Genomic DNA, 25,676 nt, shown 5'->3' on the forward strand with positions numbered 1-25,676 from the left:
AAAAAAAAACCTGAAGCACAAGGAGATTGAGTTATTTGCATAAAAATCATATAGCTTATGAAGTGAGCCTTCATTTGAGCCCAGACAGGCTGGTTTCAATTTGGCCACAATAACTGATGCCTCCTTTGGCATAGTGTAACCTTGGAGAACAGATAATTAAGAACCAAACTGAATTAATGCTGCAAGCAAGGGAAATTCCTATATTGAAGGAAAAGCTAGGTGATATACTCTGAAAGATGGTACAAAACTAGAAAACAAGTAATAATTATAGCTAACATTCATGTAGTGTTTAGTACATGTTCTGGGCTATTCTAAGTACTTTATATGTAATAACTTATTTAAAACATAACATTTCTCTAAGAAAGTTAGTATTATGAGATACATTAATAAGATGAAGTTAAGTAACTGGCAGTACCTTTAGTGAAGTATAGCTTAAGTACCTAGAAACAATGAAGGCAGGGAATTATGAGATAATGGAATCTAGGGACAAGGAATTGAATAGGATAAAGTAATAAACAGTATCCTTTGAAAAGTGCAGAAAATAAATCCCCAGTCTCCAGTGAGTGTAGTTCAGTGGAATGGTTAGGCAAGAAGCCATGTAGCAATAGATTAAGGGATAAATGTGACTGTGCTGAATGAGACCATCATGTCATATACCATACCAAAAGGTTAGGACAAGAAGGATAGGTCCACAAAGGGAGATGAAAGGAACAGAAAGGTTTATTCGGTTACTTTTAGAAGAGTGACGTGGCTGGGTTGATGGGAATTAACCAGAGAGAAGAAAATGTGCAGCTACTTGATGAAGCAAGATCAAAAGCATGTGAGAGAGGATACAATCACAGACCAAAGTTAAGATATGGATTCTAAAAGCAACCAAGACCCCCTCATTCTCTGAATTTGGGGAACAGAAATTAGTTTATTGAATTAAATAAGGTAATTTCATGCTTAGAAACCAAGTTTAGCTGTTCCAAAAGTCTTTTTAATCATTAATTCAATTTGGTGGCCACATAAATTTTTACAAATATTTTGTTTGAAATACCAACCCAAAATCTTATTTACATGAAGAGCACATAAGTTACTATTTTTGTGTTCACACAAGAAACTGTTATAAATACAACTAAATCGGCACTTTATCATAGTTTATTAACTCTCTTTTCCTACAATTTTATAAGCTTAAATTTATAAGCCTCTAAAACAATTGTGAAAACTTAATCCAAGTATCCTTAACAAAAGAAATTTATTCTTGTTGAGGCATTTAGTTAAACAATTGAAATATTTCTTTCTTTAAAGTGCCCAAATACTACATTTTCAAACTGACTAAATGAGGGAAAATTTAATGTGCATCTTTTTTCTGAGATTTAAATATTTGTTAATTCATTGTGTCCAATTTTTAGTTATCATAAGGAAAACCTGACTTTCTTCAAGCTACTTGGAAGTTTAGTAAATAATTTCTCACTTTAATATATACACAATTTGAATGTTCTCAGTTTGCAGTATGTTATTTTTAACCTGCACATAGTTTTCTGTCATTCTGACAATGGATTAAAGGGTTCAAATCTAACTCTCTCCCTCTTTTGTAAAAAAAAATTTATTCAAAAACTGCCATGCCCATTTATTTACCAAGTATCTATGGCTATTTTCTTTTTATAATTATACAGTCAAATCGTTACAACAGAGACCATGTGGCCCACAAACCCCAAAGTATTCATTATATAGCTCATTACAGGAAAGGCTTTGGGCCCTAATTTAAAGACTCAATGAAAATTCATGTACATTGTAGCCTAATTAAATATTATTGCAAAATTAGTAATTAGTATTATTGAAAAGCACCTCCATTTTTGGAGAAAAATCTATTAATGAAAAACTAAGTGCTAAAATTTTTTGCTAAGTGCTAAAATTTCATTGTAGTGAATTTTCAATTAGACCAAATAATGTGAATTTCGTGAAGTACATTCTTCTGAACTTTTGCATTTAGCTGTTTAGTGACAAAATCATAATATAGCCTAATGACACTATAACAAGTTTGGGTTCAAGGAGTGAGTTGAACAAGCTTACATAAATATGCTGTGGGGAAATTTGAGGGAAACCAAATATTTGTAATATTTTTATGCCTATACCAGGGTGGTGTAAGAAAGCCAAGCAAGCTGCTGGTCCATAAGATCAGCATCCTGATTTATCATATTGATCCTTTGGTAAGCATGGAAGAATTGCTTTCTACTTGATACTGCTTGATATTTCCTTAGTGAATTGTTTATTTAAGGGAAAACATGAGTTTGTGTGTTTTAAAAGTATTATCACTTTAAAATAACCCTTTGAATGCATTATGTAGATTTCAAAGAAGCCACAAAGTGCATGTTTATTATGGAAAATCCAAGAGAAAGTGTAAATTGACATCAAAACTTCAAAATTTCAATAGCAATTAACTCAATTCATTTTTTTTATTCTATATCAAATGTCACTTCTCACCTCTGCTTATAGACCACGTACTAAATTCATCAAAGTCAATTAAATACTTCGAGAAATCTAATAGGTCTAGTTAACCTATCAGTCAGCAGCTCCTTCCACCTAACTTAGAATTCATTGTTTCTGTGCTAAGTCTGTACAGACAAAATTAAAACCTAGTTTGTTGTTGTTGTTGTTATTGTTGTTTTGGTTCTTTTTTTTTTTTTTTATAATCCAGCGCATTATGCAGACAGTTCTCTAAAAACAAAACAAAACTAATGTGGTCCACTAATTATACCTTTTAATATTGAAGTTATGTCATCCAAGCTGGGAAAGTTATTACGTAAAATCTCATTTTTATTCTTCCATTTTATTTGCTAGATGGCTTCTGTTTTCCTTGTCTTTACTGCAGTCTACTGTGATCAAGAGTGTGAGGGACCAGTAAGAGCCATAAACTGACATTTCTGTCTGTATACACATGCACTGAAAGCATGGGGGCTTGTTCCACGTGAATATTATTTCCTTGTTTTTCTTATTTTCATAACAGAAAGTGCACGAACTCTTGCCTCATTTGAAACATCTGTTTAGTAGCTTTAATGCTTCTGTTTTCAGCCTATTAAGAAATGCCCATCTTTTCTAAGCTAGCATCTCTTTACAATCACTAAATATTCCAAATTTGCATATTTTAGCCTTGACAAAAATATTTTTATAATATCATACACACCACATATTCTTTTCCATTCTGGATAAATTAGTAGATTAACCCATTAATTTCATTTTTCCCCTTTGTAGTGGTAAAGACACAGCTCCTGTAGTATAATGGAAAATGGTTGCTCTAAGAAGTGGGTATAGAGTTTTAATTGCTAATTTTCCAAGACAACACAAAGTATTTTTTTTAAATGAAATATATCTTCCTGGACTTATGGATGCAGATAGAGAGCTACATTTTCTCCCACTGAAAATGCTCTGATTTTGGGCATTTGATTTAACGAGGTAAAATAATGATATACCCAGAGCTGTACACAAAGATATAGTAAACAACCAGTACTGATTCTGTCCACTTGCTAATTCCTCTTGTTCCAGGGTAAATTATGGTTGTATGGTCTAGAAAATGAAAAATGCATGCAACATATAACTGTATATCTGGACCTGATTGTTTAAACCACATGGTGTAGCTTGTGGGCCACTGCTCTTGGGTATCTGGTCTCCACCCCAAACTGAGATATTGTCTTAAGGAAAAATATACTTACTGTGTTGCTTCCTTTGGCCACCTCTCTTTCATTTCATGAGAACACACACAGAGATTTTTTTCTGAGATCTCAATACCAAAAATGATAGACTTGTCATAAGGAGTCATTTTAAAAGTGTATTTTAGAGACATTTCTAATCTTAAACTTATCATACTTTCCCAGTTTATTTAGTCACTAGGAAATTTAACATTGAATTATATTTCAGTTACAGTAGTTATACAGTGTTTTCTAGTGTGCACTTTTGTGTTCGAACTTTTTCTTTACTTCCGTCTTCTCTCATCTTAATTTCCCTTTATTCTGAATTCTTACTATACAAATTTTAAATAAAACATTTTAAGTTTTTAAATAAAACTTTCCCTTTAAACTAGTGTATTTTGATCAGAATTTCTAAAATCCTTAATCCTGTGATGGTAGCATACTGGAGCTTGAACAGATCTAAGAAAATTTTGTTACCAAACCAGGTTAATCTTTACAAAACCTAGAGATTTTTTAAATTTAAATTTTTATTTGTGGTTCTTGTTTTTTACTTCAGATGTGTAATTTAGTTAATCATACTGCTTAGTTGTGGCACAGTGTCATAACTGTCTGCAAAATTCTCCTCCTGTCTTGCTTGGCTTTATTTTCCTGATCCCTTCCTCTACTTGCCTACCTGCTTCCCCCTGTGTCCACTGTAATGCTTGGAGTGAGTCCATCTCTATTTGCAATAATGAACAGGTATACAACATGGGAGTGTGCATGAACTGTAAAACTAAATCTATTATTTTATGTATCCTTTTCTACTTCTTACTTTTAAAACTCAACACTATGATTTACATTTCATCCCTGTTACTGTTGGTCTTTATTTCATTACTGCTGACTGCCAGTTAACATCCCATAGCACACACCCATTGCTCTTAATTGAGTCATTCCCCTAAGGGGAAGCACCCTTGTCACTAACTTTTATTATCACATGATTAGTCATCATTTCTGCAAATAACCCCCTGTAGATCTGACTGCAATCAACATTGTTTATTTCCTAAAGTATTGTCAACTAGCGTTCAGAGGTTTGCACCATCTGCATTTCCAAAGTCATTCCTGTGGGTGCTTATTTCCCCAAATCTTGATCAATATTTGGTATCATCTACTTCTCTAATATTTGTTTGTCTTCTAGGAAAAGGTGGTGTCTTTTTTAAAATTTGTATTTCTAAGATCATTACTAAAATTGATGTGAATTTGAGAACTTAGTAAACAATTTCCAATTTATATGCTTTCCTCATTTAATTCTCTGCATGTTGACCTCAGATTTTTTTACATTTTCTAGACATTAATTCATTTTTAATATACATATCCTATATCTCCTCTTTGATGTTTTTAATGTTTGTATAGATATACAAAATAGTTGCCAATGGAAGCAACACAATAAGTACATTTCCTTAAGACAATATCTCAGTTTGGGGTGGAGACCAGATACCCAAGTGCAGTGGCCCACAAGCTACACCATGTGGTTTAAACAATCAGGTCCAGAATCAGGTCCAGAATCAGGTTCAGATATACAGTTATATGCTCTATACATGCATGGTATTTAAATGTTTTGAATGTAACATTTTTGTCACATTATGGTTTTTAGTTATTCATGTTGACTTTTCAGCATCCTCTTGAATCAAAAATGTTTTCAGTTCTACACTTATTTTCCACATAGATTTCCCCAAATGAACTAGTAAACTGTTCTCCCTGTGTCTACAAGGTAACACCTCTAGTATGTATCAGATTCATAGTAGAAAATTCTTTCAGTAAAAGAAATATTTTTATGCCATCATATTAAATACATTTTTTGCAAGTCAACCATTGTGTATATTGAAGAGAGGTCAGATAAGCAAACAAGAAATAAACTTATAAATTTCTGGACTTTATTTCTTGACCAAACTGATTTCATTACTAAACAAAAACTTCTGAATTAAACCAGTTCCTGGTCTGTGTCTGTCCCTTTCCTATGGAAAGCTTGGAACCATATGGTAGATCCACATGGAAATTGCTGCTTCATCCTGACTAGCTACCAGATGTGCAAAGTTCTTTGTTCAATTACTTTTTTTATTTAGCATTACAGAACATACTGAATCAATCTTTATAGTTAAGAATATTAAAACCACTTTCAGTAAGAAATTCTGTATTTATATAGATTGCGTATAAGAACATTTGATAGAAATGATATATTATGTACCATCTTCTTGACCAAGGAAATCTGGTCTGCAGACATAGAAGAAACAAGCTGTATGAAAACAATTCTGTAATCAAGAGTTGATGTTGGAGGTACCCAAGTTAACTAAAGTGGAGAGATCAAGTTTTGGGAGGACTTCAGATACAAATTTCTAAGTTATTTTTTATTTTCAGCTATTTAACTTTCAAGGTGATTTAACCTATACAATATATGGTCTACCAGACTGAGAGTTAAAATAACTCTTCTTCCTGACTTTATAATGTGAATGCACTGTAACCAGGAAGGGAGACTGAACTTCTGAAAAACACACCCTTTCTAATGTGAAAATAATTGACATACGGTGATTCCCATGGTCATGGTCATGTTCCCAAATCTTGGACTGTGGGCCAATCTCAAGTTTACATGCATATAATGCAGTGTTTCTCAAACTTGAACTTCCAATTATGAAAGAATATTTTTATACCAGACTTCAAAAAATTAAAAACAAAAAAAGCACCCTTAATTCCAGTAGTCAAAGATTTGTGTTTACTTCTAGTTTAGTTTTCTTTTTTTTTTTTTTCCCACAAACTGCTTGCTTTATGCCAGAAACTGGACTAGATGACTTTTCTCATGTGTCATTCACTCTCACAAGAGATACAGTAGAGAAGAGAGGCAACCAAGGATCTTATTCACTGAACTTGTTTGCAGATTTTTTTCAGATGACAGCAAGGTTCCATACATTCCAATGGGTGTGTGAAACCGCCAGTTACTGACTGCTCTTCAAATCATGCTTTCTCCCTCTTCAAATTATTATTAGATTCACCCAGAAGATGTGAATGACTTTCAGATACACTCTTAGAGGTGCACGCCATTGCCTGAGTGTTTATGGCCTGTGAACAATTAATATGTTCTCTTCTTTCACTGTGTTCTGAGCACTTTATTCATTATGCAATAACTCAGAGGAATAAGAAGATAGGACTTTGCCTGGAAAAATTTCTAATATGGTTAAAAAGATGAAAGACTCACAGAAAAACTATTTAAAGACTATAAATAACAGTTTGTATACTATAAATGTGAGTGGAATTGAGTTTAAAAGAGAAATGTAATATCATTTTGAGCTCTAAGGAAAGTAGTTATAAAGAAAGTGAAAGTTTAACTAAGTCTAGAAGGAAATTTTGGGGGGATAGGGTGGACACCAAGGATTGAATTCGGGGCACACAACCACTGAACCACATCCCCAACCCTATTGTGTATTTTTGTTCAGAGACAGAGTCTCATTGAGTTGCTTAGTGCCCCACTTTTGCTGAGGCTGGCTTGAACTCAAGATCCTCCTGCCTCAGCCTCCAGAGCCATGAGATTACAGGTGTGTGCCACTGCACCTGGCTAGAAGGAAATTTTTTAAAAATGGATTGATAGACATTAGAAAAGAGTTCGCTTAGGAAAAGAAAGAAAGATTAAGATGAAAATAAGAACTAAAAGAGGGAAGTAGGGGACTGATACCAGGGATGACTCCAGAAGGTATCATGAAACGGAAGATTTTAATCTAGTAATGCACTGGTTGCCCTATCAACCATCCTTAAAAGTAGAATGTCTTCCTGGGATGTTAACATGACACATATAGAAACGTTCATTAAATATTCACAAGTGCTGGGCACAGTGGCACATGCTTATAATCCTAGCAGCTTGGCAGACTGAGACAGGAGGATGACAAGTTCAAAGTCAGCCTCAGCAAAAGTGAGGCACTAAGAAACTCTGTGAGACCCTGTCTCTAAATAAATACAAAATAGGACTGGGGATGTGGCTCAGTGGTCAAGTGCCCCTGGGTTCCATCCCGGGTACCAAAACTAAAAAAAAAAAAAAAAAAAAAAAAAAATCACAAGAAATAAACAATGCACACACTCTTATGTTTGTAGCTTTTATTAAAATGTAGAATAAAAATAAATTTACAAAAAAAGAACCAATCTACACATCCTTAAAATGCTTATTTAATATAATGTTTTTTTCATTAAAAGTTATCTCCATGAACATAATTTGAACACAGACTACCATGTGTGAGTGAGTGTGTTTGTGTGTATAAAACTTTATTCTTGTAGCACTGTAGTACTGATGACTCAGTACCCAACATTTTATTCAGGTGACTTCTTAACTTTTTATGTATGTTACACCATAGGAATGCTGTTTTATTTCCATTTGGCTGGAACGTGTCATTGACATATTAAATCCACCTTTGTTCTTCTTAGTATCTGGATAACATTAAAGCTTTGAAATGATGCAACAATTATGATCAATACAAATACTAACACTGAGATTCATCATCCATTGATTTCAAATATACTTTATTAATTTATATTGATTATTTTGGTAATAAACATATGAACATAAGACATTCTTGTAGAAAACTCATTGGTCTCCAGAAAAGCACCCGTCTCTCTAACCCTAGTTTGAGAAGCACTGCATAAAGGTAGTTTGGGCTCTAGATTTAGAAAGGGAAGATCTGGTTAAATGACCAATTCTTATCTACTCAGACAAGCAGTAGAGATATGAATAAGTTCACAAGCAAAGGAAGGAAAGTGAGCTCTAAAGTTGAGCCTCCTTTATTGAAAGAAAGAGAAAAGATGCCACAAAATTAACTGAAGGACTGTTGTTAAATATCTGCATGTAATGTTGCATGCTCATGTGTGTAAAGGTTAACGGAGAAATGATGGTGGTAGACACCTTTACAGGGGTGTGAGGGGGTCTGGGTGATAAAATGACATGTGGTTCATTCATTCAGGATAAGAGGAAACCAGTCTTAGGAAAATCCCTCTAGGCAGAGGCAAGAGCAGAGATCCTGAAACAGAAGTGAGCTGAACTTATAGTAGGAACAGGGAAGAGGAGTATTTGGGGGAATATCTTACAAGGCAAGGTCAAAGACGTGGTCATGAGAGTCTCATGTTGTGGCAAAACTAATGAAGAAAGGGTATTTTCCAGGGTCATTACTGAAAAAATGTTTTGCTATTTCTTTTTTTTTTTTTTCCTCATTTGAGAGGCCTGGGATTCAAACCGCAGTCCTCCTGCACGCTAGCGGAACGCTCTCCAGAAGGAGCTATTTCTTCAGCTCCTGAAAACATGTTGATAAGAATTGTGATGAGTTGGATTTGAGGACATAGGGAGAGAGAAGTGCATATGATCGGCATTTGGGGGTAGGGGTCCTATTGTCAGAATTCTGGGAAGAGAAAATGGAGGAGGGCAGTCTGAATGGAAAAACACCTAATTATAGGTAGTAAAGGATCATGTAAGTCTTGGTGTGTGTGTGTGTGTGTGTGTGTGTGTGTGTGTGTGTTTATTTCAATTAATATAAAACAGAAAACACTGGCTGCTCTATATGTAAGATGTACCATCTTAGGGAAGAAGGTGGAGGCAATGAAATAGAAGGTGTTGTCAAAAGGATGGAAATGAAACTTGAGATCTGTGAAGACTGGAGGCTTGTGCCATTGAAGGAATGGGAAATCTGCTGCAGAAACCAAGAAGAAATTAGAGAACCAGGACAGTGTAACGGCTTGTCTAACACGTGCACAAAAAGGGTGTTCAAGGAGTCAGGTCCATTCATATCAAATGCAGTCACAAATTCGAAAATAGTGGAGGCTGTTCTTCAGAGTGAGCATGATCCGGGAAGGCTGTGGTCACTGGTTACAACAGAACTTTTGGTGAATTTACAGAGATGGTCCATAGTGGAAGAAAGTTGCACAAAGGCCTAGACAGGAGGTGTGGCAAGGCCCCTTAAGAGTTTATTGACCTGAGCAGGTGCTGAAGGTATTATCAGCAAACCTGTCAGTAGGACAGACTGTTCTCATGCAGTGAAAATGGTTTTGTGAGCATCTGCCTGGTTCCTCACTGGAGAAGTTTTTGAGTTAATGTCTATAGCCGTACAATTTCTTACTATACTATGCTATTTTACACATTATAAGTGAGCAGTTTTCACACCTGGGTAATCATACTGCACCTTGAGCTATGCAGGTCTGATCAAGACTGGCAGTCCTGCCGGGACACACCACTAGATCACAAACATCATGAGTGGCCTTTACTGCCAAGTGATTGTAGTTATTGCCTCTACAACTTCTTTCATATTGACAAAGGTGCATATTTCTTTCACCTTTGTATTTTAAAAGAGGAAGTCTGCCAGTATACTGTGAATTCCCCATCATTATCTAAGATTTTAGGCAATAAAGCACGTTTAAGTTTTGCTTTAGCTAGAAGAATGTATATAGAAAAGGTAGAGGTAACCATGGATAATACTGTGCAAAGCATCCTCACCTCAGTTAGTTTGCTTAACCTTCACAGAAATCTTTCAAGTTATTAGAGTAGCTTAGAAAAAATACAAATACCTTGAATCAAACAATTAATAAATGGTGGTACCAATATTTGAATCTAGCTCTGCCTGATAGGAAATTATATATCAGTAGTATCATTATTGGTGACAAAATGTGAGCTGTTCCTTCAAAGTCTTATTGTGCTTCTCTTACCTAAATTATAATTATTTACTTATAGACATAATGTTCATAAATTTATTAGGTCAAAAACACAAAAAAGATATATTTGCGCACTGAATATATTTTAAAACAATGTTTACTAAACTGTAGGGTCCTTTACAGTAGGTTTCATCTCCATTAATGGGCAACCTTGTAGAAATGTCATGAATGCTCGCTAAATTCATTGATGGGGTCTGCCTTCCTTCCTTCCTTCCTTCCTTTCTTCCTTCCTTCCTTCCTTCCTTCCTTTCTAAGGAGAGTCTATGAACAGAGATCCTTTGGAAACATTAGTCATTTTGATCTGGATGGCATAGGAATCCCTGTTTCTTGCTCTACCCATTGAAGGGTTATTTGCTCGGTTCATTGAAAAACAGATGTTAAAAAATAAATGTGAAGTGTCTGTATTTCACTCTAATTGGAGTGGTATACTGAAATGGATTACTTTTCTAATGAGTGAATTAATTAGGAAGAAAGTTTTCTCCCTTTGCTTCTTAAATCTATTGATATGAGATGACCTCAAGATCATTGGTGTAAAGTGGCTTCCTATGCAAATAAGTTCAGGACACACTCACACCCACACTCACACACACACGCCTGATTTAATTACTTAGTGCACGTATGTATGTATATGTGCATATATATGTGTATATTTATATGGTTTTTAAAATTTCATGGCATGATAATGAAGAGGAAAATCTCCAGAAAGGGTGATAGATTGGTGTCTTCCTATAGCATAATACTCAAGTGCCATTTACATTCTTGTTCTTGCAGGTGAAGACAGATGACAGAGTGGTTAAGATGGAGATGGGCTTACTCTTCCTCAGGGTACGCAAATCAGATGCTGGGATCTATTTTTGCCAGACAGTAGAGCACAGTTTTGTCCATACCGTCCGTAAAATCACCTTGGAGGTGGTGGAAGAGGAGAGAGTGGAGGAAATGTTTAATAAAGACTATGAGGAAGACGGGCCTCACAGGATGCCATGTCCTGCCCAAAGCAGTATCCCACAGGGAACAAAACCATGGTACAAGGAATTCTTGCAGCTGATTGGTTACAGCAACTTCCAAAGAGTAGAAGAATACTGTGAAAAGGTATGGTGTACCGATAAGAAGAGGAAAAAACTTAAAATGTCACCCTCCAAGTGGAAGTATGCCAATCCACAGGAAAAGAAGCTCCGTTCCAAGCCAGAGCACTATCGCCTACCGAGGCACACGCTGGACTCCTGATGGGGTGGGATCACCTGCTGGCTTTGAAGAATTTATATTTGAAACAAGAGAGAGAGAGAGAGAGAGAGAGAGAGAAAGAGAGAGAGAGAGAGAGAGGGCATTCACCTTCTTTCCATTACTTAAGTTTTCTGTAGTACAGAAATGACTATAAAAGGTGTTATGATAAATTATTCTACGTACTCATTTGACTGGAACTAATTTTTTAAAGAAGTGCATTGTTTAATGGCTTCACATTATATTTATCAACAACAACAACAACAAAAATGACCATAGCTGTAGTTTTGAGTTTGAGCCACTTTTCCATGGAAGTTATGATTTTACCCTTGGAAGACTTAAAATTATTAGAATATTGAAGAAAAACTAGAGAATTTCATAAGCATGAGAAATATAAATGTTTTAATCTTTCTGAATGTTTCCTTTCTACAGTGATGTAAAATGCCCAGACTATCATATATTTTAACATTCTCATGTGAATTTCTGTAGTTTTTAGGAATTATTGTATTAATGTTGTCTAAGCATACATATATATGTAGCAGGTGTGTTGTCATTGCTGTAAATTATGAAAGAAAAATGTCACTCTGAGGCTGTGGCCCTTCATGAAACATTCACAAACCCATTTCTTTTTTAATAAAGAAAATGAACTCTTTACTACAATGTGAAAAGAAGGAAACTAAGATAACTTCAAGAAGGTAACAAAGACGAAAGCGTTAGAATAACTAGAAGATTTTTGCTGCCCTCTTGTGGTAAAAAAAAAAAAAGTATATTCTCCTAATATTTGTTTTTCTCCTGTCACTGTCTAGGAAAGATTTGAAAGCAGATTATAACAACTAACCCAAATAAAACAATGTTAATACTTATGGCATGCTTTAAGATGGAGCTAATATCAAAAATTAAAATAGCATTACTAAAGTTCGTTTTAAATTAAACTTTGAAGCTTTCAAAAGAATCTTCCCTGACCTAGAAGGTATTCTGGAAATGTTTTATTTGGGGTGGGGGTGGGGGAGGGGAGCATTTTGCTCTTAGATATCAAATTTTTCTATTTACTATTAACAGGAAAATTGTTTTATGAGTTCATTTATCAACTGAAATATTCAGAACATTTTTATCTGTGTCTTATAAGTATTGCCAAAGTTTGTATTTTGGAAAACATTTATTTCTTAAAGTCTTTCCTTTTTCTACTTTAAAGATCTACCAGTTATCTTTTTGAAATAGGAATTTTATGAGATGTTTCATTTAAATAAAAAGTAAAAGCAAGTGGATTTCACATAAAAACAATTGTGAACATTTATTTAAAATATAAATAATACTTATTTTAGTTTTCAAAGTTATAGACTATATAATTAAGAAGTTAGTGCTGAGTACTTGTAATGGCTTAAAGTTTGATTCTTAAATTAATAAACATATATATTTCAAGGAAATTTTAAAAGTTAATTCAGATGAACCTCCAACTTCCAAAAGCACCAACAAATGCAAATGGAAGATTGACATCTGAAAAATCCTCTTGCTATTTACCTACAAATCCACTGGAGGTCATTGCTGCCCACCAACCATAATTGAAAACAGCTTGTATGGAAAGCTACTCTTGAAAAGCAGTATTTCAACAAAAATCTACCCAATTCGGAGAAACAGAACCATAAACACAGATCACATGTTCGTTGGCAAAGTTTGTGTCTGAAATACTCATAGTGAGCAGAAAAGCAGAAAAATATTTTCATTAGAGAAGTTTATTGAAAATTTTTTCCTATTAACACATGACATGGAAAAGCAGAATTTTCTCCTATATCTGAATTTTTTTTTTTAAGAAGTAAGGTAGACATGGTATAAGTAGTTATTTTAATCTCGGTCAATTAATGATGGTTGATTTCACTTGTAAATTAAATATTTGGCAACTGAAACAGTCAGTCTGATAAAATGCCTTTTCTTTTCATATAACATGAGGTTTTGTGGGGTTTTGTTTTGTTTTGTACCAGGGATTGGACCCAAGGTTTCCTTACCACTGAGCTATATCCCCAGCCATTTTTCACTTATTTTCTAAAATTTTGAGACAGGATCTCACAAAGTTGCTTAAGTGTTAAATGTACATGCAGAATGTTTGCTAAAACAAGATGACTCTTAATGAGAAAATAAACATTTTATGTGAAATGCTTAAAGTGATTCTGGGAAAATAAATCCCACCCAAAGATAACTTGTGCAAATGCTAGCTTGAAATAAATCCGATAAGACAATTTTGAGGGTTCGGGTCTAAATTTAGGGAGGGCATTAATTTATATATATAAATTTATATACAAATTATATATGTATATATACATATAGGTATATCTATATATTTTTTTTTCATATACCACCTATCTTGCCACATACTCATTTATGGCAGTAGCTTGAGAACTGGGAAAGGAGAGGAAGTGACCAAGAGCACAGTTTCCAGGGTTAACATTCCATGTCCAACATAATTCATTTCCTTAATATCTCTCCCTCTTTGTCCCCTGACACACACCTGCACATACACACTCAAACTTCACATACTTTAAGGTAAATTAAATACAAAATACAAAACAACTAATTTATGTTACTCTTTCTTGAGAGCCCGAAACCTACTACAAAACGTGTTTGTGGTCTTTGTTCTGTCTGGGATTTGAGTTGAAATTCAGTTTCCCCTTTGAGAAATGCTCAGACTTGGAAAATTATAAATGAATGGATCAGTGGTTCCTCTTCCTTGAGTTCAGGAAGGGTACATACTTAGGCAATTGCAAGGCTTGGAGGAGCTAAGGATTCACATTGACCCACTCAGATACAAGCTTGGTGAAGAAAAGAACTCCTGCCCTCTAGGAACACACAGCTGATAAGGAATCTCAGCTGTCCAATCTTCTAACGGGCACCTCCATGTAGTCAGTCTCCTGCTTCTTCACACCCTTTCTGTGTTACTCTTTTACAGGAGAGGACCTTCAAAGAGAGGGAGCCTCTACATGCTCCTCATGAGACAAGGTGTCTCCTCTCTCAACACAATGTTACCCACTGAGCTAGAGATCAGATAAGTTAGGATTACAATTTAAAGGGATTTTATTTTGTTACTTATGAGGTCTCTTCCATGGCTAACATTCTACATTGACATATTTTTCTTCTGTGTTATATACTGGATATTTCCATGTAAACCTATCAATCTGGAGAAGAGGTTCATGGAAATGAACACTAGAAAGTATAGAAAAGGGGAAACAGAAAGTCTTTGCCTGTTTAGTAAGAAACAATTCCATATGTGCGTATACGAGCACTACAACACACACTAGAGAATTGTTTTTCCTTTCCAAAATTAGTTAACTCATTGGATGTTTTTGCTGACTGTTTAATATTTGCTATCAGGTAGAGGGTTTTATATGTCTTCATAGTGATTATAAATATTTGTAAAATTTGTACAGTACAATAAATCATTTTGAGTGTTAGTGTTAGGCATGAAACAAACATGGCAACTGTTGTCCTTAAAAATGAACTGCTTTGTGACATCTTTAACCTGTTAAGAAAAGTGCTTAATATTGTATTTGGGATCCCAGGAGAAAGTCCCATACTTATAATGATAATATGGAGTACATGTATTTTTTTCCCTTGTAGCAAAAAAAAATCACGTTGTGTTACATTTTTAAAAAAGTACTTATTTTGCAACCTTCTAATTAAATATAAATAATAGATATCCCATGAACAGGTTTTTGATTTTAGCAGTGTTATTTAAGCTCATATGTTTGTTTTATTTCATTAGGAGCATAGCTTTATATATTGACTTTCGTTATAAATTGAACATGTTCTGTTTGTGTTTAAGTGGCTTAGTTATAAGCTGGAGCACTGTATTGGGATATTTTTGTCTCTATGGTATCCTTCAATTTTCTTGGCAGGATCCATAACAGCATGTACCATATTATTTCTTTTCACTGATTATAAGCCATGAGACTTTCAATCATCTGGTGGAAGCTGCAGGGACCATTGCAATGTGTTTCTTTGACTATAATATGGATCTGCCACACAATTTGTACTATTACATCCAATTTCTATTTGGTTCAACTTAGATGAAAAAGAAATAAATATGCACCAAATCTTTGAATGCTGTTTGAAGAGTATTTTATATATTTCTGCCAATTGATCTTATTTCATATGTTATGTTGAGCCTAAAAGTAAACATACAAATGCCAGACCAACAATTTTTAAAAGAATTTAGAAAAGAATTTAATTTTTTTTCCTAAGAAGGAAAAGGTTCATTAATCCCGTTACTTTATAGCAGTTGGATGTATTTATACCACACCATGTTTCCAGGCCCAACAGCCAGAAATTCCTTTGAAAACTTCATCAAAGCTCCCAACCTTCAAGAGATATGGAAAATGAATGCTTTAAAAATGCTATTAGAATGGTGATGATTTTTTGCAAGTTTCAAGTTCTATTTTAATGTTACTGAATTACTCTTCTCTGATATTTTTGTAAAACCATAGGGAGACTAGTCAAAGGAAGTTTAGTGTTAAATGAACCTCTTTTTGAGAGTTTTGTTTCGAAACAAATTTAATTGTTAAGTAGTTACAATACTTTGAAAGAAGATCATGATAGTATCTGAGAGCCTTGAATGAGTTCATATTTCAAACTTTCATTCTCTATACTTACAGGCCTACTTATTTAGTGTAGTATTTGCAATGAAAGCATTGCAACACCTCTTTTTTAAAATAATTTTTATTTGTTCTAATTAGTTGTACATGACAGTAGAATGCATTTATACATTTTGATACATCATACATAAATGGATTGTAATTTCTCATCTTTCTGATTATATATATATTGAAGGATCACATCGGTCATGCAATCATATATGTACATGATGCAATAATGTCTGTTTCACTCTATCCTTCCTTCCCTATACCTCTCCCCACCCTTCACTCCCCTCTACCTAATAAAAAGTAACTCTATTCTTCCCTAGCCCCCTCCCCCATGGTGAATTAGTATCCACATATCACAGAAAACATTAGACCTTTGGTTTTTGGGTTTGGCTTATTTTGCTTAGCATGAAATTATGGCGTTTGCTGGTAAATGGATGGAGTTGGAGAAGATCATGCTAAGCAACACTTCTTTAGATTCATATTATCTTTAGCAAAGAGAAAGGAGAGAGGCAGTTATGGTGACTAGGAATTTTTTGCCTATTATCCAAAGGGAACGAAAGCATGCAACTGTCTTCTTGTTTCTTGCACTGGAGATCACACGGGGCCTTGCACCTGTTGGGCATGCGCTCTACATGCCCAGTCCTTGAGGAAGGCGGAGATCTCTCTCACCGGACGTGTTCATCACAAAAACTCAGGAAATCAGGTGAGAGACGATACTGCCGTCATTTGGAGTAATAAAACGAGAAGTCACATGAAGAAGGCAGGAAGGAGAGTTGCCGCTCCCACAACGCGGCGGCCCAGGGTCAAGAGTTGCCTTGCACTTGGTGGGGTGAGAATTGCGTCCAGCCTCAGACCCATGCCAGACACCCGGTGCCATGGTGAAACCTGGTGCTGGGCAGAGACCCACGACCCCAACCACCAGATGGATACTGAGACATTGGAACTGGGTCAGGGCAGGGGCGAACAGCCTCCGCCATTCCTCCTTTCACTTCCCTGAGCCCAGAGAGCAAGGCTTCCCCTGCTGGGGAGCACGTTCTGAAAGCCAGCACAAGGCTTTATCTCTAAGCCTAGTACCTGTGCCGCCACAGTGAGACCCAGCACCCACTAGAAACCAAAGGCCCCAAAGACAGGCCCAGTTCACACAAGGAACCTGTAAGCCTCACTGGCATGAGGCAAAAACCTGAGCATTGGTGGGAAAGAACAGGGTTTGGGTTACATCAGCTACAGGCTTGGAAAGTGTTATGGAGCGCAATTTAAGATCAGAGGGATCACCACTGAGAAGTCTCAATTTGAGAGTCTTTATTAAGCCGATCGCCTGTCTCACACAATGCCCCAAAAATGGCCTGTGAACAGACCACCTGGTACCACTCTAGTGCTAGAGTAAGGCCTGTGAAAACAGCCCCAACCATAGGGTTGCAGGGGTTTTTATACCATAAATCCATACATCAATCATAAGCGTTTGTTGCTATGATTCAAAATTGCAAACTAACATCATGGGATCTGAAATCATTAGAGGGGGAAGTGGGTCAAAATGACCTTACTTAGGTACAAACTAAAGAATGGTTACTAACATCTAAACAATCACTGTTGACATCACCTTTAACATGGTACATTGTTTAGGAAATTAGGAATTAAAAAGAGAATAATTTTTCATTATACAAGAATTGCCATTTCATCATTTTGTATTGCCAAACAAGTCATGCTAATTAACTGTTGATGAGTACAGAGGTGGGGCATTCCCATGGGAGAAGCATTTCCTACATTAAGTGGAGTCTCAAGGTAAAATGCAGTCTGTTTAGTCATTGCCTATGTAGCCTGGCCTATAACATTTCCGTGGAGTCAAATATGTCAACCCATCACAGAAAGGACACAGAACACACTGTCTTCCTTCAGAGACTGTTCAGTCCCTGCAGCTTTGAGACTCAGGTATAACTCAGCTTTAGTGCCAGCCTTGGAGGCCCAAAGGGTCTGATTTCACCTCACATTCCCAGACCTCCACAGGACAGCTATTGCAAGTCCACTGATCACAGATGGTACTCTAGAAATACTCTAGGACCAGGCAAAGACCTGCACTCCAGTGAGACAGACTTATGATTGGGTGTTCTACATAAACAATTATGGTGTGACCTCAGTACATTCATAAGACTGTTAAAAGCCTTGCTGCTGTGAGACAGGTGCAACTCAGTGTCAGCCTAGGCAGCCAGGGAGCTGTCTTCAGTAGCACTACCCAATATCAAGCAGCAAGCATGGTGCAAGATCCTATTTACTGGAGGTGGGACAGGGTTCAAGCATAAAAATTTGTCCTGGAACTTAGGGCTAGGCTCATGGGACCCAACAGTGAGCAGACGCTAACAGCCCTAATCCCCTGACCTGCCTGTGAACAGACCACCTGGTACCACTCCAGTGCTAGAGTAAGGCATGTGGCCTTAGTCTGTTGGTCTTCTAGTTAGCATCACCTGTGGTTGGTTGCAGCAGGCTTGGGCCACAAGTTCACTCAGCAATAGGTAGTCCACTGTAGTTTGGACTTTGGCCTTGGCAGACTGTGACATTAGGGTGTAACTCAGCTTGGCAGCATTGGTCACTAGAGGTATGAGCTAAAAGTCTAGGGCTAGTTCATCCACAGTGACTCTGCTCAGAATTGGGCAGAATCCTGCAATGTGTGACCATAGGTCAGTATCTGCGGTTGTGGTATCTGGGCCTACTCTGACCCTAGGAAGAGACTGTGGGGACAGATTACTTTTTATAGGTACTCTTTTGCTTCTTTTTGAATGGTATATGAACAGCATATTTTGGACAAATCTGGGCTTATATTTTCCCCTAGTACTGAAACAGTGCAACACAAATAATAGCAGACTCCTGGCAAATCTGGACCTGGGTGTGATTGAATGCTGAAAGAGTAGAAGTGACTATAAACTCAGAGAAAAAAGCAGTCAGTTTAGAATGTTTAGAAAGACAGGCACAAAGCCAGATGAGGAAGTTGGGAATAAATATCAATTTTTTTTTTTGGGGGGGGGAGGGGGTACCAGGGATTGAACTCAGGGACACTTGACCACTGAGCCACAGCCTTGTTTTGTGTTTTATTTAGAGGCAGGGTCCCACTGAGTTGCTTAGCACCTCGATTTTGCTGAGTCGGGCTTTGAACTTGCAATCCTCCTGCCTCAGTCTCCTGAGCCACTGGGATTACAGGTGTGCATCACCACACCCAGCTATTATCCAGTTTTTTCAATGCGCAGATGATGTTGAACATAAAGAAGCATCAAGAGATTTTAGGAAATCATAACCTCACCTAATGCTCAAAATAAGGTGCCAGAAAGTGACCAGTTATGATCAATCTAGAAGAACTCAGAGAATTTAAAACAACGGTTTTAAATATATTCAGTGAACTTGAAGAGAACACAGAGTAACTCTAAGAGAAACTTAACAAGTAAATGAAAACAATCTAAAAACCCAAAAAGTTCCTGAGCTAAAAACACTTAAAAAAATTTAAAACAGTAGAAGTCATCAATTGAATAGATCAAACAAGAAAGAATTGGTGAGCTTGAACATACATTGTTGGAGAAGAAAAAAAGAAGAATGGAGAAAGCCTATGGGAACAGTGGGACAGCAGAACAGAGCAAAGATTCAAATTATTGGGGATTGAGAGTAATTTAGGTCAAAGGTTAGAAACTTTATTCAAAGAAGTAATAACAGAAAACTTCTAAAACTTAGAGAAGGATACAAAAATCCAGGGACAGGAAGGTCAGAGGCCACCAGCAAATGAATCAGATCTGCCCAAGACATTTTATAATCAAACTCACAAAGGTGAAAGATAAAGAGAAGATTCTCAAGGTTGAAATATAAAAGAAACAAATATCCCAGTTCACTGACAGTAGAATTCTCCTCAGAAACCTTACAGAACAGGATAAAGTGGCATGAGTTTTTCACAACACTGAAGAGAAAAAATATAAAACAAACAAAAACTGATCAATGAATAATACTATACACAGCGAAGCGATCCTTCAGAAATAAGGAAGAGATAAAGACTTTCCTATACAAATACAAGCTGAAAGAATGGATCTGGAAATGCTAAAGGAAGTTCTTTAAACTGAAAGAAAGATTAATGAGTAAGAAAGCATAAGAAGGCATCAAACTTACCGGTAAGAATAATTATACAAACAGATTCAGAATCTCCAATATTATAAGTGCATTGTGTAGACATTCATATATTTAGTACTAAGACTACAAAATAACCCATTTAAAAATAATTACTACATTACTATCTTGAGCACTAAGTAATACAGAAAGATGTACCTGGGATATCAAAAACCAAAATGTCAGGAGGAATGGAATGTAACTGGAGAGTTTTCTTATTAGTTTATTTTCTCTTATTATTTTGTTTCTGTTCTTTACAATCATGTTAAATTGCAGTTATTTAAAAATAGCTTGTTATAATCAAAAGGTATTTTTTATTTTGTAAGCCTCATGGTAACCATAAATCAATAATCTGCCATAGACAAATGAAAAATGATAAGCTAGGAATCACAACACACTACTAAAGTAATTTACTTAATCATAAAGAAAGGCCATAGAGATGAAAGATAGAAAGGAACTACAACAAAACTATCAATAATTACTTTGAGTATAAATTGACTAACTTCTCCAATTAAAAGACAGGAGTCACTGATGGTTCAAAAACAATTTCAACTATATCTGGTTTACAAGAAATTCATTTCACCTCTTAGGACACACATAAACTGAAAGTGAAGGGATATAATAAGACAATCCATGCAAATGAAATCCAAAAGAAAGCTGGAATGGCCATACTTATATCAGACAGAATAGACTTTAAAGCAAAAGCTTTAAGAAGAGACAAGAATTATCATTATACAATGAGTCAGTTCAGCAATAGCAAATAGCAATTCTAAATACATATTCACTCAGTTAGAGTATTCAAATATATAAAGCAAATACGAACAGGCCTAGAGGGAGAGCTATACTTTAATACCATATTGGTTGGGGACTTCAACTCCCTACTTTAAGTAACAGATCATTCTGACAGAAAATCAACACAAAACAGCAGAGTTAAAATGCACTCTAAATCAAATGAACCTAAGAGACATAAAAAGAACATTCCATTCAACAACTTCCCAAATCACATTTTTCTCATTAGCATATTAAAGATTATCCAGGATAAATCATATGATAGGACACAAAACACATCAACAAATTTTTTAAAGTTGAAATCATATCAAGTATCTTTTCTGATCACAATGCAATAAAGCTAGGAATCAGAAACAAAAATTTTTGAAAACCATTCAAACATATGGAAATTGAACACCTTACTTTTGAATAACCAGTGGCTCAAGAGAGATATCAAGAAGGAAATTAAAATTTTCTTAAAATAAATGAATATGGAGCTATAACATGCCAAAACCTATGAGATACAGCAAGAAAGAATACAAAAAGGGAAGTTTATAACAACCAATACAAACATCAAAAACATAGAAAGATTTCAAATGAATAACTACCTGTGCATCTCAAGGAACTGAGAAGACATAAACTAAATTCAAACTGCATAGAAGGAAAGAAAGAATTAAGATCAGAACAGAAGTAAATGATGTAGATACCAAAAAGACAATACTAAAGAACAATGAAACAACAACAACAAAAAAATAAAACCTGGTTCTTTGAAAGATAGACAAAATAGAAAAACCCTTAGTTGGACTGTGAAAAGAAGAGAAATCTAATAAAATCAGAGTTGAAAAAGGAGACATTACAACTGACACCACAGAAATGCAAAAGATCTTTAGAGATTATTACAAACAACTACACACCAATAAATTTAATAATCTATAAAAAATGGAATAAGCATGGAGAAATAGGAAAAACTGAATAGACCAATAATAAGTAACCAGATGGAATGAGGAATAAAATTCTTCCCAGCAAAGAAAAGCCCAGAACCAAGATGACTTCACAACCAAATTTTACCTAATATGTAAAAAGCTAAACTGATTCTTCTCAAGTTATTCCCATAAGTAGAAGAGGAAGGAATTCTTTCATACACATTCTGTGAGACCATAATTACCCTGACACTAAAATCAAAAAAGGAACAACATAAAATCAAAGGTATAGGCCACAAATCCTCTGCAAAATATTAGCATACTGAATCCAGCAACACATTGTTCTCTATGATGAAGTAGAATTCAGCCCAGGGATGCCAGTATATGCCAATGAATAAATGTGATATATCAACAGAACGAAGGACAAAAACCGTATGATCTATGTAAAAAGCCATTTGATTAAAAACTGAATATATTAAGCATAAAAAGAATGCACCCCAACATAATAAAGACCATTTATAATCAGCCAGTGGCAAGCATTATAACAAATGGTGAAGAACTGAAAGCTCTCTCTCCCCAAGATCTGGAACAAAATAAAAATGCCCGCATTTATCACTTTTTACTCAAAGTAGTGCTGAAAGTCCTAGCCAGAGCAGTGAGGCAAGAGAAAGGAACAAAGGTCATCCAAATTGGAAAACAAAAAGTTAAAGTTAAATTTTCACTACTTTCTGATGACATCATTTTACATGTAAACCCCCAAATTCCACCAAAATATGTTAGAGCTAATAAATGAATTCTGCAAAGTTTCAGGATACAAAATCAAATTACAATAATCAGTAGCATTTTTATAGACCAATAGCCAATTCTGTGAAATAGAAATCAAGAAAGCAATCCTTTTTACCATAACTACAAAATATAATAAAATACCTATGAATAAAATTAACCAAAGAGATAAAGGATCTTTACAGTTAAAATTATAAAATGATGAAAGAAATTGAAGAGGACACAAATAAGTCCAAAGACATACATACTCCTGTACTGGAAGAATAATTATTATTAAAATATCCATATTACCCAAAGCAATTTACAGATTCAGTGCAATCTTTATCAAATTACCAATGTCATTCTTTATAATACTAGAAAAATATAGAAAAATGACAAGCCTAAAATGTATGTGGAACCACAAAACACCCAAGTATTCAAACCATCTTGAGCAAAAAGAACAAAGCAGGACGCATTATACTACCTGACTTCAAACGTGCTACACAAAGCTGTAGTATTAGAAATGGTGCATTATTGGCATAAAAATTGACATACAAAGCAGTGGGACAAAATAGAGAGCCTAGAATTAAGGCCATGCATGTATAGCCAACTGATTTTCAACAAACCTGTTAAGAACATCCATTGGAGAAATGTTCGTCTTTTCAGTAAATGGAGTTGGCAAAATTGGATATCCACATACAGAAGAATGAAGCTAGACCTGCCTGACCTCCTCCAGTTACAAACATTGATTCAAAATGAAGTAAAAACTCAAATATAAGACCTGAAACTATGAAACTACTAGAAAAAAAAATAGGGAATAGGCTTAAGGACATAGGAATAGACAAGGATTCTTTTGGACAAAAGCACAAAAGTTCAGGGAAAAAAAAGCAAAAATAGACAAGTGGGATGATATTAAACTAAAAAGCTCTGCCCAACAAAGGAAACAATCAGTACAGTAGAGACAACCCACAGAGTGGGAAAAAATATTTGCAATGTGAATATTTGACAAAGGGTTGATGTCCAGAATATGTAAGGAGTACCAAAAGTTCAGTAGACAAAGAAAAGAAAAAGAACCCCCCAAATAGATAAGCTGAATAAGAAAATGGGCAATAGATCTAAATAGACATTCCTTAAAAGAAGAATGTCCATTATCAAAAGACTAAAGATAGCAAATGCTCGCAAAGCTGCAAGTTAAAGGGAATAATTGCACATTCTGCCGGGAATGCAGATTACTGCAGTTGTTACAGAAAATGTTATGGAGATTTCTCAAAAAATTAAAAACATCTACCATATGACCCAGCAATCCACTTCTGGGTATATATATCCAAAGGAAATGAAATCAGTATGTTGAAGAGACATCTTCACTCCTGTGTTCACTGCAGCAGTATTCTTGACAGCTATCAAATGGAAATAACCTAAGTGTCCATCAACTGATGAATGAATAAAGAAAATGTGGTACATAAACTTAATGGAATGCTATTTAGCTACAAAAAAGAATGACATCCTGTCATTTGCAACAGCATGGATGGAACTGGAAGCTATTTTGTTAATTGAAATAAGCCATGCATATAAAGATAAATAGTGTAGAATATTAGAATAGAATGGTGGTACCAGAGGCCAGGGAGAGTTCAGGGGGCATGGGAGAAGGTTGATTAATGTGTACTAACTTACAGTTAGATAGGAGGAAGAAGTTCTCATGTGCTATTGCACAGTAGGGTGACTATAGATAACAATAACATATTAATCTTTTAAAAATTCTAGAAGAAATGATTTTTAAAGACTTTTTAACATGAATCACTAATGTTCTTTCTCTGACATTTTCTTCACTGTGGTGTCGATGGAGTTCATTGTTGAAGCATATGGGCAGTTTCGGATGGTTTGTTTCCTTGCTTTTTCATTTTGTTATTATGTTTACCCATTTATTGGGATAGTTTTCACTTCTTTTAAGTAAGGGACTACTTTGTGAGCTTCTTTCTCTTAAGATCCCTGGGTTAGTACACATAACTCAAAGTGAAACAAGGATCTAGGAAATAGACAGAGACTCTGCCCCTACTAGAAGAAAAAGTAGGCCCAGCTCTTCATCATGTTGGCTCAGGAATGGACTTCGTCAATAAAACTACTAAAGCACAAAAAGTAAAATCAAGACTCCATAAATGGAATGATATCAAACTAAAAACTTCTTTACAACAAAGGAAACAAGAACATGAATAGACAGCTTACAGAATGGGAGAAAATCTTTGCCACCTGCATTCCAGATAGAGTATTAATCTCCAGGATATATAAAAAACTCAAAAAACTTAACACACACACACACACAAAATGAGTAACCCAGTCAATAAATGGGCAAAAGAACTGAGCAGACACTTCACAGAAGAAGAAATACAATTGATCAACAGATACATGTAAAAAAGCTCAACATCTCTAGCAATTAGAAAAAGACAAATCAAAACTACTCAGATTTATCTCACTCCAGTCAGAATGGCATTATTGAGAATATAAGCAACAATAAATGTTAGCAAGAATGTGGGGGAAAAGGTACACTCACACATTGCTTGTGGGACTGCAGGAATTCTGCTTGTGGATTTTCCATGGGTGTTCAGTGGTACAGAAGTACCTGCTCCCTGGGTACTGTAGTGAAGAGATTCAGGTGGTTCACCTGGGTTCTAGTTTCCACTGCCCTGGGTTGTGAATGGAGGGCATTGATTGCCTCTGTTGACTATTTCTGATGGAAGGTCCTGACAGTATTCAGACAATGTCCTTTCACTCACTGGTTGTGATCACAGGTCAGGCTGGATGCAGGTTAAAACTGGGAGCGGCCACTTCCTGTTGCCTTGGCTTTGATAATTTTTGACTTTAACTGATCTCCCTCTGGCTAT

General features: G+C 35.5%; 1 protein-coding gene across 1 annotated transcript in view; it reads left to right on the top strand.

Moving 5' to 3' along the window:
• Window positions 1-13,438, top strand: part of SEMA3E (semaphorin 3E) — a 282,400-nt gene extending 268,962 nt beyond the window's left edge. The window contains exon 17 of the mRNA XM_079150556.1: window positions 11,145-13,438. Coding sequence (XP_079006682.1) covers window positions 11,145-11,597 — 453 coding nt within the window. The 3' untranslated portion in view covers window positions 11,598-13,438. The remainder of the gene's footprint in view (window positions 1-11,144) is intronic.
• The last annotated feature ends 12,238 nt before the right edge of the window (window positions 13,439-25,676 follow it).

Source organism: Sciurus vulgaris (assembly GCF_902686455.1).
Source record: "Sciurus vulgaris genome assembly, chromosome: 8".
In the NCBI taxonomy this organism is placed as follows: Eukaryota; Metazoa; Chordata; class Mammalia; order Rodentia; family Sciuridae; genus Sciurus; species Sciurus vulgaris.